The sequence below is a fragment of the Orbicella faveolata genome, unplaced genomic scaffold, assembly GCF_042242905.1.
Source record: "Orbicella faveolata isolate gen_17 unplaced genomic scaffold, um_ofav_v1 contig_24, whole genome shotgun sequence".
NCBI lineage: Eukaryota > Metazoa > Cnidaria > Anthozoa > Scleractinia > Merulinidae > Orbicella > Orbicella faveolata.
In genome coordinates, this window is record NW_028301552.1 from 19,438,630 (window position 1) to 19,458,358 (window position 19,729).

The 19,729-nt window shown below is 39.2% G+C and overlaps 3 protein-coding genes and 1 pseudogene across 4 annotated transcripts; 3 read left to right on the forward strand and 1 right to left on the reverse strand.

Moving 5' to 3' along the window:
- The first annotated feature begins 4,147 nt into the window (after positions 1 to 4,147).
- LOC110047329 (uncharacterized) lies at positions 4,148 to 5,535 on the forward strand. Its single transcript, XM_020753075.2, has 3 exons — positions 4,148 to 4,377; positions 4,472 to 4,726; positions 5,297 to 5,535. The coding sequence occupies exons 2-3, from the start codon at positions 4,551 to 4,553 to the stop codon at positions 5,457 to 5,459; spliced, it is 339 nt and encodes a 112-aa protein (XP_020608734.2). The 5' UTR covers positions 4,148 to 4,377; positions 4,472 to 4,550; the 3' UTR covers positions 5,460 to 5,535.
- Positions 5,167 to 11,398, reverse strand: LOC110067833 (uncharacterized). Of its 2 annotated transcripts, none has more exons than XM_089291155.1 (12): positions 10,968 to 11,398; positions 10,661 to 10,864; positions 10,172 to 10,346; positions 9,847 to 10,042; positions 8,733 to 9,090; positions 8,322 to 8,516; positions 7,647 to 7,833; positions 7,142 to 7,396; positions 6,779 to 6,950; positions 6,361 to 6,509; positions 6,018 to 6,215; positions 5,167 to 5,681 (listed from the first exon to the last, which is right to left on the reverse strand). In XM_089291155.1, exons 1-12 carry the CDS (start codon positions 11,340 to 11,342, stop codon positions 5,554 to 5,556), a joined length of 2,592 nt encoding a protein of 863 aa, XP_089147281.1. In that variant the 5' UTR covers positions 11,343 to 11,398; the 3' UTR covers positions 5,167 to 5,553. The 2 variants fall into 2 exon arrangements, with proteins under 2 accessions (XP_089147281.1, XP_089147280.1); XM_089291154.1 differs by having other exon boundaries at positions 5,167 to 5,687.
- Positions 11,399 to 13,724: 2,326 nt separating this feature from the next.
- On the forward strand, positions 13,725 to 16,002 carry LOC149110783 (uncharacterized; annotated as a pseudogene).
- A 666-nt stretch (positions 16,003 to 16,668) lies between these two features.
- On the forward strand, positions 16,669 to 18,863 carry LOC149110784 (uncharacterized). The gene has a single exon (XM_089291190.1). The coding sequence runs from the start codon at positions 17,001 to 17,003 to the stop codon at positions 18,207 to 18,209; it is 1,209 nt and encodes a 402-aa protein (XP_089147316.1). The 5' UTR covers positions 16,669 to 17,000; the 3' UTR covers positions 18,210 to 18,863.
- Positions 18,864 to 19,729: the final 866 nt, after the last annotated feature.

Consider the following 19,729-nt stretch of genomic DNA (forward strand, 5'->3'; position numbering starts at 1 on the left):
TTTATCGAAAAGATTTAATAGAGCGAAAGAGGGAGGTCGCACGTTTTCTGTAACGACTATTAAGAGGCTGTCCGTGTAAGAACCGACCACTCGATTTTCGGCCGAAAACAGAATTTCTTCAAATTTTCTGTGTGAGACAGTTAGTCCATATGATAAATAAATATAGCAATAATTTGGCTTTAAGTGCTATTTTTCAATATTTCTGGCGACGATTTCCGAGTACGGTCCAAAACCGTAAAAACCATTCTGTTTCCAGTCAAATTTAGGCGTTGCGCTGAAGGAACTGAAAAATTACACTTTTACTCAAATACAATAAAAACTTACAGATAATTTTATTTCATGTTTTTTCTTTCGATTAACCGTAAAATATTTAAAATCGGGCGCAAGAAAAATTAATTATGATTTTTTGAAAATGCCCCACAGAAGGCCTTTGCAAAATTTTAGCAGGCATGCTGCTGGTTGAAGGAGTGTTTCTCAAAAGTATAACGTGATCTGGAGCCCTGACCAATATCCATGTTTAGTACTAGGGCTAGTGTACCGAGAACAGGAAAAAAAACTTTGGGCACTAACCTTTTGGAACTACAGGAGTACGATCAACATAGCTAATATTCACACGCGAAAGCTTGCGTGACACAGTTTTGCACCGATTATTGTTCCTAAGTTTCCCACATAAATTTTTAAGTTTCCCGCATAAAATGATATTACCTTGCAGCAAATATTCACAAAACGTACTCTTTGTTCGGGATAAGGCATGAATAGCCTTAAATTCACCAAAGATTCCTCCAAAATTGGGAATTTATTAGCTAACTGCTGTGGCGTGAGTTGCCTTAAGTTTCGCCTAAACACAATTGCTGAAATTGGGTCATCACAGGCCTTGGACTATACAGAAATTCCATATTAAACATATTTAAGAGGTAAAACTGTTTGTCATATGATTATTGCCAAGAAAAAATAATAATAATAGTGTACTGCAAATGTACCTCAGATGTACAGATAAGATGTCGATTTCAGTCGGCAAACACGCTGGAATGTCAAAGCTATTTTGGCAGCTCTCCTTATACACTTTTTGCTCATTTTGCATTGCGCGTTAAAAAGCAATACCAATCCTGGGTACTTGAGAAATAAATTAATTTACTGTTGATATTTGATTTTAGAAATGACTTAGAAGCTTTGCCTTTTTTATTCAACATTCTTTTTTTTCGTGTTGCTATTTTTGCGTAAGCCTTTGTGCTAACATTGATTTATGCAAATTGTAGAAGTCTGACGTCGACAGCGTTTTACCCAGTTTACGCAAGAGATAACGAATTTATTTTTTGTGCTTTGCGTCGTTTTTGCTGTTTGCAATGGCAGGATTGTGCTCCTTCTCAGCAGTTACAAGTGGCACGTGCGGAAGTAGTCGTGGATTTACGGAATGTGTAGCCCTAAACAGCTGTGCGGCGATATCAGTTTGCATCTTCAAAATCACCACCTGTCAAGGAAAAATGTTTGTGAGAAGGATCTAATCCTGGCAAGGGCAGGTCTTCTAGGGCTCACAGAAGAACAGGTTAAAAATATAACGGTTTGTCCAGCTCATCGTTTTACCCTGGGAAAGTACTGGCAAGCCCCTAAGACCTGCCAGTACCCAAAACATCATGGCAAGAAAACGGCGGTGATTGGAACCCATGTAATTAATTTCAAGTTAGCCAGGGAAATTAAAAACATCTTTGGAGAAGCTACACCCGTTGGTTCGCGTAAGTTTTAGCTTTGAAGATTTTATTTTGTAACCACCGCATATTGTTTACATTTGAATGCACTAACGGTAATACAGACTTCATTTTCCCATGAGTCATTTCACGAGTGCGGTTTGGGAGATTATCGGACACCCTGCCGCAATGGAATATAGTTTGTTCTGAATATGAATATTACACAAAATTCAAAACAGCAACATTAACAAAACTTGCTCATTTTTTTACAAAGCTGCTTAGCAATACAACTTCCGGCTGGTTGGTCGGGGTTTACGAGTTTTTTCGTTTTGGAAAAGGTTTGGGCAGGTGGGCGTGGTGTGTAATCGTGTGATCTTCATGCCGCAGATTCTAGGTATTTTACAAACCCTTATGAGGCAGTTTATTAGCATTCATTTTTTATGGATGTCAGATGTCAGATGTCAGATGGTGTTTAAGAAATTCAGTGAGCTTGAGAGTCATCTTGATGTTGGCGAACACCGCCAAGTACGCGGGGGCTCCGCAACAGTGTATGACAAACTCAGAAGAGACTGGGCCGAAAAATTCCTTACTGTTGACAACAACGAGGAAACCGACCGCGCACTTGTGGTACATAGCGATGAGCAACGTGACAAAAATTAAGCTTCTGGTTATTGTAGTGACTTACAGCTTGACTGGGCTTTACACAAGCCTCGAAGTCAAGCTCTGCGGTTTACGGATGAGGTTAAACAGTACCTAACCACGAAATTCGACCTCCGAGAGAGAACTGGCAACAAAGCAGATCCCGGAAAAGTGGCTGCAGACATGAGGACATCGAGGAAACCAGATGGTTCGCGGATGTTTGAAAGAAAAGACTGGCTAACGAAGAGTCAAGTGCAAGGCTTCTTCTCGAGACTGGCGGCCACACGTAGAAGGCAGGGAACCAAGAGGTGCAGATAAAGGACGTGTACGCAGAGGAGGAGGAGCAAGAAAGGCGTGGGGTACTGGAGAATGTGGCCGTCCAGCTCAGTCCTAGACATCCAATCTGCTACGATTCCTACCGCCTGTGCGACCTCTCACGAGACGAGAAACTAGACAGTTTCAGTGTAGTTATGCTGAAGGAGATACTTAGATATTTTGATAAGTTCCCTTTGCTTCAAAAGATTGGAAAAAGAATTTGGTAGTTTACCTATCCAAATTCTTAGAAGGATGTGAATGTCGCCGTTAGGAAAACAGGTTCACAAAATGTCTTCTTCAGAATGTATTGGGCGTTGTAAATACGGCTTAACAATTTTTTTTTCTTTTTATTGAACTAAGTGAACGAAAATGGTTTTAACAGCGTGAAATAATTGTAAATATATTGTGGGGAATCGCAGAACTTTGTGTAGCTGTGTTAAACTAATAGCACTGTCAACTTTATTTGCCTTCCTGCGCGCCATCGGAAACACAGCGAGTAGAATAAACATTGAATTCCAGGCGCCCATTCTGTTCTTTTTGTTTTGTTTTGTTTTTTTTTTTTGCTCACGGGAACTATGAACTCCCTATTGACACATCGCGTTGTAAACCTGCACCAAATTTGCATAGATTGAATTCGCTGAAGAGAATTACTTAACCAACAATGCTGGTATTAAGAGATAAACGCTATTTCAAAGAAAATGGAGCCAAAGATAGAAAGCGTATAATTCAGCATGAAAATCTTGCAGTCATTGTTATCGCAACTTTAAAACAACGCGCTAAGAGTGTCCGTGACATGCTAAAAATAACTTAGACATTCTAGTAGCGTGCAACAATGTAGACGATTGAAATCTATGTTTTCTCGGATTCTCGCTACAGCTGAAGTACACTAGTGAACAATAATTTTTCCTTTCTAGGCATTAAATTATATGATTAACTGTTCTAGTGGTTAAATATGAGTGTCCTTTTACATATAGTCCAAACCTTAATTATTTAACTGAATTTTAGAAACAGGTTTTAGGCCAGACAGATAACTTAAACCGCAGCCGCTCATTTTAGCTTATAAATTCCCAATTGGAAGAATATTTCGTGAATTTAGGGCTTTTCACGCCTTATCCAGAGCGAAAAGCATGTTTTGAGAATATTTGCTTCAAGGTAATATTTCATGCGGGAAACTTAAAGTGCCTATCACCCTTACCTAATATCTTTCTTTTTCAAAAGTAGATATATAAAATAAACAAAAAAAAGCAGCGAAATAAGATTTGGAGTTAATCCCGATTTTTAAAAGCCGATCGAAATCATGGTTCTCGGAGTAAAAAACGCGCCATACGGGGGACTGGCACTAGTAAGTTGTGACGTCAACCCGGTATCTTGGCGATAACACGCAACAAAACACAACAAAGAAATATAGCGAGTTACGCGTGTTCTCCGGTTTTCCGGTCTTCTTCTTCTTCTAAAATGTCAGACAACGACTCTAATTCCGAAAGGAGCTACGATTCTGATGATTCAGAGTACAATTTTATCCCTGGCCACGTCAACATTGGCGATATTGAAGTCGAAGACGATGAAAATTTAGGCGAAGAGCAAGTTTCCCAGCCAGACCCAGACAACTACAAACCCTATGAGGACGAGCCGATAGCAACTGAGAGTGGCTTTTAGAATACAAAAAAAGGCGAGAAACGCAAGTTGAGTTCGAGCGAAAGCTCCAGGATCGTTACGATGGGAAACAACTCGTAAATTCGTGGTGAGTCAGACCTAGAGTGCAGTGTTTCCTGTATTTTGTTTGTTGTTTTTTACATCGATTAGTCAAGGCTTACTAACCGCTGGTTGCTCTACAGGTGCAAATGTGGTGCATGTAGTGCGGAGAATCTGCAGAACCCGAACGAATTCCAGTGCTGCGTGGAAATAGAAGAGTGCATGAAGTGTCTCTCTAGTGAAATGGTAATCGAAGAAGTGGGCACAAAGCCGAACTGTGTTACGCAGCATCCCGGATTCAGCCAAGTTTGCCTGCAAAAGTGGAGTTTGCGGTTGGCTGCTGATAAATACAAGACAAGAAATAAGACGAAGTATCGTCAGACTGGAACGGAAAACAGGTAAATAGAAACTGTTTTATTACTTTGCCTGTTTGCACTCACTGAGACTAACATACTATTCTGATTGTGAAAATATTGAAGTTTGTATGCTGTCCAAATTCTTGCACACTGCACTTTTTGCATGTTTGTTGGCTTGTGTTCCTTTAAAACCTTTTTAGTCGACTGCTAGTTGTTAAAAATTCTCCACTAAGATATACCTCATTATAATTATGTTGATCTCATCAATTTTACTTCCAGATTGAGTACATTTTCCCACAAAAATATTTGAAAACCTTTGATTAGGATTTTTCTCAGATAGAAATTTTATTGCATGAAATTTATGGACAGATATTGGACAGAAGAAAATTTTCCATGCATGTCCATGCACGCATGCACTTTATCCAGAAAAATATCTCTTTCTACTGTATATACATATTTATATCCAAGAAACAAAACTGAGCTGGATACAAGTATTTTTTATTATAAATTGAACAAAATACAAAATGAGCTAGAATGTGGAATTCTCTGTTGTGACACTACTCTTTCATCTAAATATCATTTTTTTTTTTTTTTTTTTTTTTTCCATAATAGGTTTCTGCGTGGTATTTCCTATCGAGAATTTACTCGCCTTGTCCACGGATACTTGGGTGGGAGGAGGATACCTTTGCCTGCATGCACATACCATGCAATAAGAACAACATTTCCAGAGGAGAAATCTTCATATGCTGGATTTGAAACTGAAGATGTTGAATGATGGACAGTTCATAGACATTAATTGAACATTGTTTCATACATGTAGTTAAATAAATTGGAATATTTATATCTCTGAAGTTCTCATTTTACTTCATTTAGATTCTCTTCTGATTTTTTGGGCAGGTGGTCACATTTTTGTGTCCTTTCATAGGCTGCTGGCATGTGGAACAGTAGCGGGGCTTTCCTTTAGTGGCCTGTGGCGGCTGCTGGATTCCATGAGACTCTGTAACTTAAAACAAATGATGTTTGTGTGATAAGTCATGCATTTAACTGGGATTCAGGGGATAATAAAGTGAGCCATTGAAGTCTTAAAAGTTTGATTTCTTATTGGCAAATAGGAAAACCAAAATTTTGGAAGTATATTCTTAAGGTATTTCATTATAGCATCTTTGTCACTGGCAGACAAGGCATTTAACATTCAACCCATTTTCCATGGCATTCAGTATAAAGCATTTCTGCATCAGACTAGAAAAGAACAGTGAAAGTGATATGTCAAAGAACATAACACACTGACCCTGACTAGGGTTGAATGGTACTTTTTGTATTTTATTGCAATTACCAGGTGTTGTCGGGGGCACATCTTTGACTGTCTTTTCTTTCCTTTCTGCCCTCTTAACAATGGCCTCCTCCCTTGATTGCCTTTCCAACATTGTATTCATCGGTGGGGGATTCATGTCACTCAATTCCCGCATGGCAACCCCAAGCTGGCCTTTTTCCTGACATTCAATATATGTTTGGTAGATATCCTCCACATAATCTGTAATAATAATAGGACACACCTCTTATTTAGTGGACAAGGAAAAAAAAAATTCAGAAAATAATTCATACTTTTAGCAGAATTCTGGTGGTTCAGGTCATGTAGAACACCTTTATTTCAATCTACATGTAGATATATATTTTACCATAGTTGGGCTCCACTTTCACATCACGCACAGTGGCCTCGCCATTTTTAAATTTTGGCCACACCACTTTCACTTGCTCTGTACCATCTGCATTTTTTTTCACTTCTCGCAACAGGTTGAGATTGAAATATAAAGCAGCAATGATGTGCCTTTCAAAAAAAGAGCAAACAAAAATTAGAATGTGCTGAGATTTCAGATAAAATGACTGCATTTAAAGCCTGGCATTTGACTATAGAAGAGAGTCAATTTCCTTCATCACTGGCCAATCCTTGTCAGAAGGTGAGCATGCAATGTCTATAATACTGTTCTTGGTACATAAGTAATCCATTGCTATTAATCCAGACAATTTATTTGTCACTCTGATTACTCTAATTCAGTTTATTGTCTATTTATGAAAAGGATTGATTGGACAACCAACCTGCAATACATTCCTATAAATGAGAAGGCTATCATTTTTGGTGCAAACTGGTTAAGTGTAGAGTGAAAGCCTTCCAAGCAGCTGGTTTGTGCCTCAGGCAAGGCCTGTTTGATCCCACTGACCAGGGAAGCATTGTTCAGGGCAGAGCACATTTTCTCATATACTGGGGAATCTATGACAACAAATAAGCAACTCTGTTAATATTTTGCACACATGCTTAATCACTTGCTTTGTTATCTCAAAGTGCACTTTCTTATCACCTCCATGGAGAGGGGTGGTGGTGTTTGTGTAAGGGGAGGATGGGGGGTAAGTGGATATTTCCACGAACTACATCATGCACATATAATTCAACTATTATACTACCTTTTTCAAGCCATGTCCTGTCTTTTATTTCACCATGATTGCATCTGTTAAAAAGTGGATCATCTAAATTATCATGCTTGTTAATAACATGACTCAAGAAAGATTTAAATTTAGCATATACATGTATAACATTGCCATTTCCAGACAAAGTCGATGTAGCACTCCAGAAGAAATGGTTTTCACAGGGTCTGATCAAGTTGATCAAAGATGCACAGCCACTTTCCTTGCTAATGCTGGTTAGAACCTTGTGGATCTCTACGGATACAAATACACCATATTTGATAAGTTATTGTTCCATCCTACTGTATATTTAACTGCAAACAATGTTAACTTGTAATGATCATTGTTACACAAAATTATTTTTTAACAAAATTGCCCTGTGCAGTTGTGGTTCAGAATAATGAGCTGTTAACAGACAAGGCCTGCTACCAAAAAAAGACAACCAGATATAAAGTAACTTTGGGAACTCTGAAGAATCCATGGCTAGAGATAATTAGATTCTTACTTTTCTTTATATGCCATAGATCAAAGTAGTGCTTGATATTCTTCTGTTGCTCTCTCATGTATTTTCGGATGGATGCATGTCTATCGGTTATCAAGGTGCTGATCATCAGACCATATCCAAGGAGATATGCCATGCAGTTCTTAAACCCAAGGAACTCCATAGCTGGGCTGCTTCCTGCAACATTCCTCTACAACATAGAAGAATGTGTCTTAAAAGTGTTGTCTAAGTGAAACACACTAGATGGACCAGTAGATGTATGTTTTGCTGTTCAATTTTGTCTTTGGTTGAATTTTTCCATTATACATGTAGATATAAATTTTTATTTCCTTTCATTTCCTTTAGAACATCATTATCTGAAACACTCAAACTGAAAAAGGACACTATAAATCAGGCTGATCAGTTTGAAAAAATTTAAACCAAAGAAAATTTTAAAGCACAACATATGAACAAACACTGTTAGCAGCATGCAACCTGATTATGATGTCTTAAGAGAAAAAAATGTGGGTACTTTATCTTTATTCCTCTTAATCTCTGACCTGTCCGAGATTTGGTGAGCAAGATTTTGTTTTGACATAACATTTAATTCTCTGTGTCAATGATTCTTTTTGGACCATGTCACTTGTCAGAATTTACCTCAACAGGACTTCATTGACCATATCATGACTATGCCATTACCTGAACAAGAGAGAAGTGAATGATAAGGGGCAAAGTGCAACAAAATATGGTGTATGCACCGAATTTCGCACTATGCCCCATGCTGTCATGCCTTCCATCTCCAGATATTACCACCTGACCTAATTCCTTCAATTTGACCATCATCTTGTCTTGGTAGGACTTCCAGTACAAATGAATGGTTGGAAACAGTTTCTCCTGTGGGGGAAAACCTATATCAAACTTGTTGCCTAATTGAATCACATAAATCCTGGTTAGCTTTCAGTAATTTAATAATCAATAGCAAAGAATCTCCCAGATGATCCTTTGGGTATTTCATTTCTGAAAGGCCTGCTATTTGAAATATTAAACAACTAGTACAAGATGATTTGCATTTGATTATTATAGTTGTACTATGTAAAGTTCATAACTTACATGTTGGTGCTTGAAGAATGTCTTTAGGGAAAAACAGGCTACTCCCATGTGCTGGAACATCTGTAACACCTTTGATGCAGAACTGCCAGACAGCAATATCGACATGCACAACAGGAAATTACCAGCAGGAATCTTAGTGCCAGGCATATTTGGTTGACTTTTCCAAACTATGTCCTTCCTGTTGCACCTCTTGTTGGTACAGGTGGAAGTGATCACTGCCATGGTACCAACTTGCTTTGTTTCAACGAGTGGATTATCAGCTTTGCAGGAGTGACAAAATTTAAACAGGAGCAGTAGCTGAGACAGGAAAACTAAGAATTTTGGCTGCATTCGCAGGTTGTTATCTTTGATGAACACTCTGTGAAGGGATGGAATGGGGACAAAACAATTATTTATTAATTATTTTAGATGAATGAGATTAAATTTATACAAACATTTAAGAATAACAATTAGCGATAAGAGTTTTGCACTTGCATGCCATGACATTATTTTCAAGTGAGAAGTTTTTTTTTTCCTTCTCACTTGAAAATGATGTCATGGCAACATTGAAACGTTGTGCAAGTGCAAAATTCTTATCGCTTATTTTTATTCTTAAATATTTTAGATCAGCCTGTTATATAAAGTTAAAATGCATTGGACCAGCTGGGGTATTATCAAAAAACATGTGGAAAAATTTCATATTTTTATAACAGAAAGAGTTCGGCCTCCTGGTCATAACACTCAGTACAAACACTTGGATAAATTATATGGAAGATTAGAAAACACTAGACTATATACAGATATGGTACACTGTATGTAAGCCCTCACTCAGGAACAATGCTACATGTACACTTGCAAACTCATCTAAATCAGCATGAAACTTCATCACACTATCTAAGTGGCATGCATGTAACATAAACCAGCCAATTTTAATATCTCAAAATTCTAGTTTTGCCCCATGGTTTTGGGAGAACAAAACAAATTTATTATAATAATTCACCAATCAATCTCAATGTGACTTTTTGGGGTTATTTCCCCAAACCTGGCAGTATTATATTCATCCACGTACAGGTGTACATGTAGTCGCGATGTGATGTGTACTGAATGATATAGAAAGAAAGTAGATAAAATGCACCTGTCGCCTGAAAAATTAGTGTCTTCTTCTTGCTCTGAAGCTGTGTCAGTTTCAGTGTCAGGTTCATATACACCGTCCGAAGAAAAGTCAGGCTCTTCTTCAGTTGTTTCATGCTGACTATCACTTCCTTCGTTTTCATCCTCTTCGTCATCACAGGTTTCTTCAACAACGTTGGCAGGTGGATCAACTTCTTGACCTACATGTAAATAACAATGTTACAGAAAAGAATGACTTTAATATTTATATTAGTTATTTTACCACAAAGACAAGTTCAAATTATTGGCATACTAGTTACAGTTGTAGGTTATAACATAACAAACATTACCTGCTCTGTTTTCCTTAAAATATTTCTTCAATTTCTTCACTTCCAGCCTGCTGCTCCTCAGTTTTACTTTTGCTGTTATAAGCTGATTCTTCAGTTGTCGGTTTCTTTTGGCCAGTCTCTCACAATCAGAGCACTCTGACATTACAGGGGGTGGAACTGTTGATTGCTCTTCATTCTGTACATGTATAATAGACCATAATTTTTAAAAACTTCAAATTGTTACTTTATCACAGTACTTTGCAAATGTATAAAAAAAAGCTCATACATTTTCCGAGTGTGCAATGTCCAATAATTGAAATAAATTTTAATTGCCATAATTTTTGATTAAAATTGGAGTCGGTTTGACTGCTCAAGTCCCGGGTTACAAGACTGACTGACAGTTTGGTTTACCTGTGGCTGAATCACACTTTTTATGCACGCTTGCAAGACAAAAATCCCACTAGTTCAAGACGTTTACACGTCAAAATACCGTTAATAAAAGCTTCTTACCGGATCATGCAGTTCAGCAAAAGTATCTAAATTGTTTTCACTCGGTGTCGAGCTGACCGGTGCATCTTCACTTTGCATCTGTCGCTCTTCCTCGTCCTGTTCACACGATTCACTTTGAGTGAAAATCTCGCTGGTACACGTGGGATTACTTGGAGTTTCCGTGGGGGTCAAACTCTGCATCCTCCTCTTCGCATTCTTGAGCGTCTAGAGAAATGAAAGATGAATTCTTAATCATTTCAGAAGCTTTTCTTTCGCAGTAAGAATAGCTTAAACCAAGAAGTTCGAAACATTTGACAAAGATTCTTACCGCCCGTTCAAGACGACGCTTTGCACTTTCAGTGACCACTGGTGTTTTTGTCACCGCTTCGGCATGGACTGATGGCACAGCAGTTATGCCGATTTCATCGCGTTTAAGCCTTGGCATGATTGGCTTGTTTGTTACTTCATCAACGAAGCTGAAGCGACGAATATAATCATCTTCAGTGAAGTGTCTCGAGCATATCGAGGAATTTCGTGTAGGCTCCCACTTCGCTCTCTTTTGTTTCACGAAATCAACCCACTTCTTTCGACGTTTCCTTGCTTCCGGGCGTTCGTCGTCGAGAAAAGGTATGGCGTGTAAAATTAAACCCTTCTGCACATCTGGGAAGGCAGAACACCCACCAACAACACATCTACCTGGCATATTTCGCGTGTTACAGTAAGAAACTTACCATACAGTCTGCTATGCTCTCTAACTGAGATACCGGGTTGACGTCACAGGCTTTGTTAGTGCCCAGTCTCTCAACTGCTCCTTTTTGAATTCAATATGGCGAAAATTCGCTTCAAATTGCCGATTTCGTTCTCCGATAAAAAGATGTCGGAACGCAGAATAAGTTTTATTTCTTCGGAAAAGTTCTTTGAAATACATAAATTTTCGGAATTTAATATAACTGGGTAAGGGTGATAGGCACTTTAAGAATTTATGTGGGAAACTAAGGAACGAAATTGTGTCACGCATGCTTTCGCGTGTGAATATTAGCTATGTTGATCGTACTCCTGTAGTTCCAAAAGGTTAGTGCCCAAAGTTTTTTTTCCTGTTCTCGGTACACTAGCCCTAGTACTAAACATGGATATTGGTCAGGGCTCCAGATCACGTTATACTTTTGAGGAACACTCCTTCAACCAGCAGCATGCCTGCTAAAATTTTGCGAAGGCTCTCTGTAGGGCATTTTCAAAAAATAATGATTAATTTTTCTTGCGCCCGATTTTAAATATTTTACCGTTAATCGAAAGACAAAACATGAAATAAAATTATCTGTAAGTTTTATTGTATTTGAGTAAAAGCGCAATTTTTCAGCTCCTTCAGCGCAACGCCTAAATTTGACTGGAAACAGAATGGTTCTTACGGTTTTGAACCCCCGGGTTTGGACCGTACTCGGAAATCGTCGCCAGAAATATTGAAAAATAGCACTTAAAGCCAAATTATTGCTATATTTATTTATCATATGGACTAACTGTCTCACACAGAAAATTTGAAGAAACTCTGTTTTCGGCCGAAAATCGAGTGGTCGGTTCTTACACGGACAGCCTCTTAAGTTCGACCATGTGTTCGAGTTGTTGCTCGTTCTTACATCATGGCCGTGTAGCATTGCTTCATTCTCAGAATAAAGTTCTGTCGAGTTTACTGTTTATCAGCCTATCGAGCCTGATTTATACAGAGACAGGGACTTGAATCAAAAGGGTTTCTCCCTCGTAATAGAGTGAAGGTGGATCGATCTCAGCGGTTTAGAAAAGAAAAGAAAAGAAAAGAAAAGAAACGAAAAAAAAGAAAAGAAGGAAAAGAAACGAGTTAAAGAAATGGGAAAGAGAACTATCGTCGTAAAAAATGGTATTTCTGTGAAAGTTGCCTTTCAACGCCCCAAACTTTGTTCCCAACGCTGACGGATTTTACTCGGGAATACGAAAGATAAACGTTTGGTGTAATGAATGACAAAAAGTAGACCAACAAAGAAAGATTTAGTAATTTCTTTTGCCATAGATCATGTTCAGTCTTAAATTCGAACAAATCGACTCGTGATGACTTTGGCCCGGGCCATTAAGCTGACTTGTGTGGAATGTGTTTTCCTTTTGGTTGGACCTTTGATATTCTTTAAGATAAGATAAGACTACACATCTCTCTGGCTTTATAACAAGTATATATGGGTAATTAATCGAGCTTGTTTAGTCAAAATGGCTTTTTAATGGCCCCTGAAACATGAAAAAGAGAACCAGGCAAATATCCAGTGATCTTGACCGAACAAGCTTGGTCAATAAAGGATTTATTATATGGAAAAAGAGCACTATCTTTTTGCGGGACACACCGGGTAATATTGAGCGGGCGAGATAGCGCTATCTTGCCGGCTCGGGTAGCCAATCACAGTGCAGGATTCGGTTTTTTTTGCTTGCTCATGGAGCTAACCAAATTCTTGCATTTCATTGTGGCTAACTGTTCTTCTAAATCACATTTGGCTGAATATTCCTCCTCTCAATGTTTTTGTCTGTCTCAATGTTTTTTGCTAAGCTTGTTGATAAGCCTGTAGTGTCTTACTCGCGAGATCTCTTGTAATTGCTTTTTGTCCTCTCGGGATAACTTTCTCAATGGCCTCAGCTATGAACTCAATAAACTGCCATGTTGGTTTTCACTCTCCGAACCATAACTGGGAATCTGGTTTCGATCTAAAGATAATAAGTTAGCTTTTATTCAGGCGTTTGCTAAAAAAAACTTCAGCTACACGTATAACGGTCTTTAATCGGCATGCGTTTCATTTCTCTTGAACCACATTTCCATAAGGAAGTACTATAGGGCGGCTTTCAATTTCACGCTTAAAAACTTATCTCAAAAATAGACGGTTTTGTTCTTGCGGGTTCATACATGCAGTTATGCTACAATAAACATCTAGTTTTTACTGGCTTGGTGTCAACTTGAGTGAGCTGATTTGATGAAGGTTTTAGAATAGCGTGCGACTAAATAAAGTAAAGCGATTGACGCAGACATTTATCATGTCTTATCTTTCAATGTCTTACAGTTTAAAACAATGTCTTGCAATTGACGCGACATAAAACTGTAAACAGGAAGTTTTAAGGCCTGTTCAAGGTCAGTGGAGTTCGAAACTGTTTATCATTCGAAAACAGTCAAGATTGGTTGATAATTTTAGTACTTAAAGTTCATTGGTTATCATTCGAAAAAAGCAAGGACACTTAATCATAAAATTTGCACATCGGCCAATACTTGTTTAAGAGTGATTATTTATCCGCCAAAGAATTGATCTTTTTCGTAAATTTCGCTGCATACAGAATGGAAAACGACCGTTTAAAGTCGTCTGTTATTAGTACTAAACCTAATGATGGATTGGATATCGAATGCATATCCCTTAATAGCAACCTGGTTCCACCTAAGTTCGACGACAGCAAGCTTTTGCCAAACCAAGCCAAGCAATTGATTGCAAATCTGCTTTTAGTACGAAGTGTCACATCGATGAGCTGAGGGAGCAGAACAGCGGAAAAGTAAAGAAAGCTCCAAGACTCCCTGTGTCGAAACAAGTAGTTAATGCTGTAGGATCCGAGGAGGCAATTTATTCCATTGGAGATTGCCCTTCATTTGGTTTGCCGCCGTTCTGACAGCATACAATAACCACTGGAAACTACGAACCTCTCCATATGACTGGTGGTTTTGTGTTATTAAACGAGTCGCCCGCGCCATCGACAGAAACGCCAAAAAAGAGTCTGTTCGTAAGATGTTCGTTGACCACGAAGGAAAGAAAACCATCGAGGTAGTATTGCCCGATACAAGCATCTTTACTGTCGACTACAGCTGGTTCTTTGATCAAATATCGACGGGAGTACGAGAGAATATCAGAGTGCCTGAGTTCGTGGATGGCATGACGGCAGATTTCAGCACCACAACTGCAGTGCAGAAGATTGTTTCGCAGATCACAATGATGACTTCCGACCAAGAATATTTCCGCTTTGGTGTGACGTATGCGTGTGGAATTCCTGCAGTAGAGATGCTAGGTACTGAAGACGACTGGAGCAAATTAAAATCCAAACTGAAGGTACTTCGGACACTGCTGGAACCCATAGAAAACGACCTTGATTTGCCATCAGCATGGTGGGATGTAGTGGAAAACGTGTTTACCAATCTTCTGGCTACTTACAAGGGCAGCGCGGCTAGCGAATGGTAGAGTCATATTATGGGCTTCGAGAACATGTACGCATGTGGCATGTATTTCCCTGGCGAGTACCGTTACAGAGGATGGATCACCGAGTTTTTGGAGGGATAAAAACATGTCCTGGATATCGATGAGATGACAAGTGGCCTAGTAAGTGTGCCAATCCACCTCAAACACCCGTCTGGCGTGACGGACACTGCCGCAGTTGTAGCAGGAATGCTGGGCTTCACTGTCCACACGGCCGAGAGCAAGGAGGTGTCCGTGCAGCCATTCCATGGCTGGTCTCTTCTGTTCGCCAGTGACTCCCCTTTTCGCGAATACCGCGAGTCTTAAATAACGATGTCAAAAGCTTTCTGATTGAGATTACCATTCTGGACATGGTGAATCATCTGTTTGAACTACATGTATGGGATATACAATAGTTTATATACAAAAAGGTTATGCAATTTTCTTCTCAAGCTTGATTTATGAGGTACTAGTACTGTACTAGATTTATGACAAGTAACAGATTAATGATTCTAGATTTGTGAGAAATACTTTCCACTTTGTTATGTATCACAAGTAATTTATGTGTAGGCCAATTTCCTTTGATAATTCATGTAAACTTTTATCAAAATGCAACATTGGAGCCTTGGAAACAAACAGGCTTCGTAGTTCAGATGACGCAAACTAATTGGCTTCTACCTTTTAAAATTAGACCTTGAGCTAAGGCGGGGGTGGGGGGGGGGGGGAGCGCGGTTGTTTTGCTTGTCCTGCCGGCTTTTCTTCCTTCTCTGATTTCTATTTTTCTTTTTTTTACCTAAAATAAGGGGAGAGTGAGTCCCCCGGGCCCCTCCCCTAGATCCGCCACTGAGTTCTCTTCTTTTGTTCTAGTAAACGCATTTCGAGTGACTCTTGGAGAACTGGCTACAGCGTTCGGGCACCCACCGACATCGTTGTGAAATTAAATGACGATTTTGATATTACTGATCAATCCACATATTAAGTTATGCTTCAACAAACCTTCTAACAGAACCCAGCACTACTAATACGAGAGCAGTTACATGTAAATTGGTTGACAATTTTAGTTGTTGAACTTCATTGCTCAAAATAGAACTTTAACTACATTGTATCATTGAGCTTGAACATAAAATTAAAACTTTGTACGTCCGCTGATGTTCTACTGGTTTTTTTTTTTTTTTTAATGTGGTTATGTATCCGCTGTAAGACTGATCAAAACGATGAGTTCAGTCCAAGAGTATAGACCCTTTTAATAAATCGCCCCTGAATTTAATTATACATTCTAAGCTGAATATTGAATGTTCCTCCTGTCTCAATGTTTCTTGCTAAGACTGTTGATAAGCCTGTAGTCTTACTCACGAGATCTCTTGTAATTGCTTTTTGTCCTCTCGGGATAACTTTCTCAATGGCCTCAGCAATGAACTCAATAAACTGCCATGTTGGTTTTCACTCTCCGAACCATAACTGGGAATCTGGTTTCGATCTAAAGATAATATGTTTGCTTTTATTCAGGCGTTTGCTAGAAAAAACGTCTGCTACATGTGTAAACGTCTTTAATCGACATGCGCTTCATTTCTCTTGAACCACGTTTGCATAAGGAAGTACTAGGGCGGCTTTCAATTCCACGTTTTTAATCCTATCTCAAAAATAGACGCTTTTGTTCTTGCGGGTTCGTACGTGCAGTTATGCTTCAATAAAGATCTAGTTTTAACTGGATTAGTGTCAATTTGAGTGAGCTGATATGATATTTACGCATCGTCAGTGCCGGGGTGAATATGATTTTTTTTCAATTTTCAGAGCTAGTAAGGTTTTAGAATAGCGTGCGACAAACGCAAAGCGATTGACGCAGACATTTATCTTGTCTAATAATTCAATGTCTTACATTTTAAACAATGTCTTGATATTGGGGCGACATAAAACTGTAAACAGGAAGTTTTAAGGCCTGTTCAAGGTCAGTGGAGCTCGAAACGGTTTATCATTGGGAAAACGGCCAAGATTGGTTGATAATTTTAGTACTTAAAGTTCATTGGTTATCATTCAAGAAAGCGAGGACACTAAATCATAGCATTTGCACACCTGCCGATACTAGTTAAAGTGTGCTCATTTGTCCGCCAAAGAATTGTATAGTTTTCGTAAATTTGACTGCATACAGAATGGAAAATGGCGACCGTTTCAAGTCGTCTGCCATTAGTACTCAACAGGAACATGGATTGGATATCAAATGCATATCCCTTGATAGCAGCCTGGTTCCATCTAAGTTCGACGACTCCAAGCTTTCGCCAAGCCAAGCCAAGCAATTGATTGACAAATACGCCTTTCGTACCAAGTTTCACATCGATGAGCTAAGGAAGCAGAACAGCGCTAAAGTGAAAAAACCTCCAGTACTCCCTGTGTCAAAACAAGTAGTTACTGCTGTAGGATCCGAGGAGGCAATTTATTCCATTGGAAACTGTGGTTTGTTTGCCGCCGTTTTGACGGCATACAATAACCACTGGAAACTTCGAACCTCTCCAGATGACTGGTGGTTCTGTGTCATTAAACGAGTCGCCTCTGCCATCGACAGAAACGCCAAGAAAGAGTCCGTTCGTAAGATGTTCGTTGATCACGAAGGAAAGAAAACCATCGAGGTAGTAGTGCCCGATACAAGCATCTATACTGTCGACTACAGCTGGTTCTTTGATCAAATATCGACGGGAGTACAAGAGAACATCAGAGTGCCTGAGTTCGTGGATGGCATGACGGCAGATTTCAGCACCACAACTGCAGTGCAGAAGATTGTTTCGCAGATCACAATGATGACTTCAGTCCAAGAGTATTTCAGCTTTGGTATGAAGTGTGGATGTGGAATCCCTGCAGTAGAGATGCTAGGTACTGAAGACGACTGGAGCAAATTAAAATCCAAACTGAAGGTACTGCGGACACTGCTGGAGCCCATTGAGAATGATCTCGATTTGCCGTCAGAGTGGTGGGATGTTGTCGAAAAAGTTTTCAGCAACCTGCTGGCTACTTACAAGGGCAGCGCGGTTAGCGAATGGTGGAGCCATATTATGAGCTACGAGAATGTGTACGCATCAGGTATGTATTTCGTCCCTGGCGAGTACCATTATAGAGGATGGATCACCGAGTTTTTGGAGGGAAAAAAACGTGCCATGGATATCGATGAGATGACAAGTGGCCTGGTAAGTGTGCCAATCGACCTCAAAAACCCGTCTGGTGTGAAAGACACTGCCGCTGTTGTGGCAGGAATGCTGGGCTTCACTCTTTACACTGACGATAACAAGAAGGTGTCTGTTCAGCCATTCCAAGGCTGGTCTCTTCTGCTCGCCAGTGACTCACCTTTTCGCGAATATGGTGAGTCCTAAATAAAAGTGTCGGAAGCTTTCTGATTGGCAATATTATTCTGGACATCGTGAATCATCTGTTTGAACTATATATATATATATAGAAAGTAGTTTATATACAAAAAGCCGCTCTGCAATTGTTTTCTAAGGCTTGATTTATGAGGTACTGTGCAAGATTTATGAGAAATAATAGATGTATGATTCTTGATTTGTGAGAAATACTTTCCACTTTGTTATGTACCATAACTAATTGATGTGTAAGACAATTTCCTTTGATAATTCATGTTAACTTTTTATCCAAATGCAACATTAGAGCCTTCGGAAACAAACAGGCTTCGTAGTTTCGATGACGCAAACTCATTGGCTTCGACCTTTCAAACCAGACTTTGCCGGTAAGACGTTATCAAAAAGCGTGAAGCTGAAAAAAGTACTTAATAGTGTTTATTCGCCTTCAAAGAACCTTATTTCTAGATTAGCTACGACGTTCATTGTGAAAGAAACATCGTTTATAGACGTTCAGCTTAAATATGGACAGTGGCTATTTTGCCAGGAGAACTGTATAGCAACTCAGTTTGTTAAAAGAATCAAACAAATGCTACGTAACTATTCTTCTTGCTGTTTTTATTACATGCTTTGAGCTGTGAAGGATTTTAAAAATTAAATTTTGTCACTTGGGTTGTGATAGTGTATTACCATTTGATAAGCCATGGGTATTTATGTTTCTCTGCTTCCCACGCTTTTGCAATCCACCGTGTACTTGTCCTGTGTTATTTATTACCTTGGTATCATCACTATGCCATTATAATTTCATCAGTCTTGGTACCCCCGACATAATGTTTTCAAAAGCTACAGCTGTGAAGCTGACAGAATGCTTTTTGCACTCCCAGGTGATGCTGCTAAGCTAACTAAATTCTAGTTTTAACAGCTTTTTATTTTCAGATTTCCAGAATTCCAGTTTGTTGTTATTATTCAGGCAGTTGTTGAGTAACGAAGGGACCCATAGTATATAAATTATCACAATGTAGAAGACCTTAGGCGACTAGCCACTCAGTCTAAAGCGACGATTAAAGTCTTATTGATCTTAGTGATAAGATCAGATGATCAGAAGACACGTAGTGTACTTTCTAATGGGCTGGGGGCAATGTTTGCATCATTATTTGACTATTTACGTTCCAGTAGCGGATCCAGACCTTGAATTAAGACGGGGAGCGGGGGGGGGGGGGGGGGGCGGTTTTATTTTGCTTGCCCCGCCGGCTTTTCTTCCATCAGTAATTTCGTCTTTTTTTACCCAAAGTAAGGGGGGCGGGCCCCCCGGGCCCTCCCCTAGATCCGCCAATGAGTTCTCTACTTTTTTCTAGTTAACGCATTTCGAGTGACTCTTTAAGAATTGGTTACCGCGTTTGCGCACCCACCGACGTTGTTGTTAAGCTAAATGACGATTTTGATGTTACTGATCAATCCACATATTAAGTTATGCTTCAACAAACCTTCTAACAGAACCCAGCACTATTAATACGAGAACAGTTAAATTGGTTGACAGT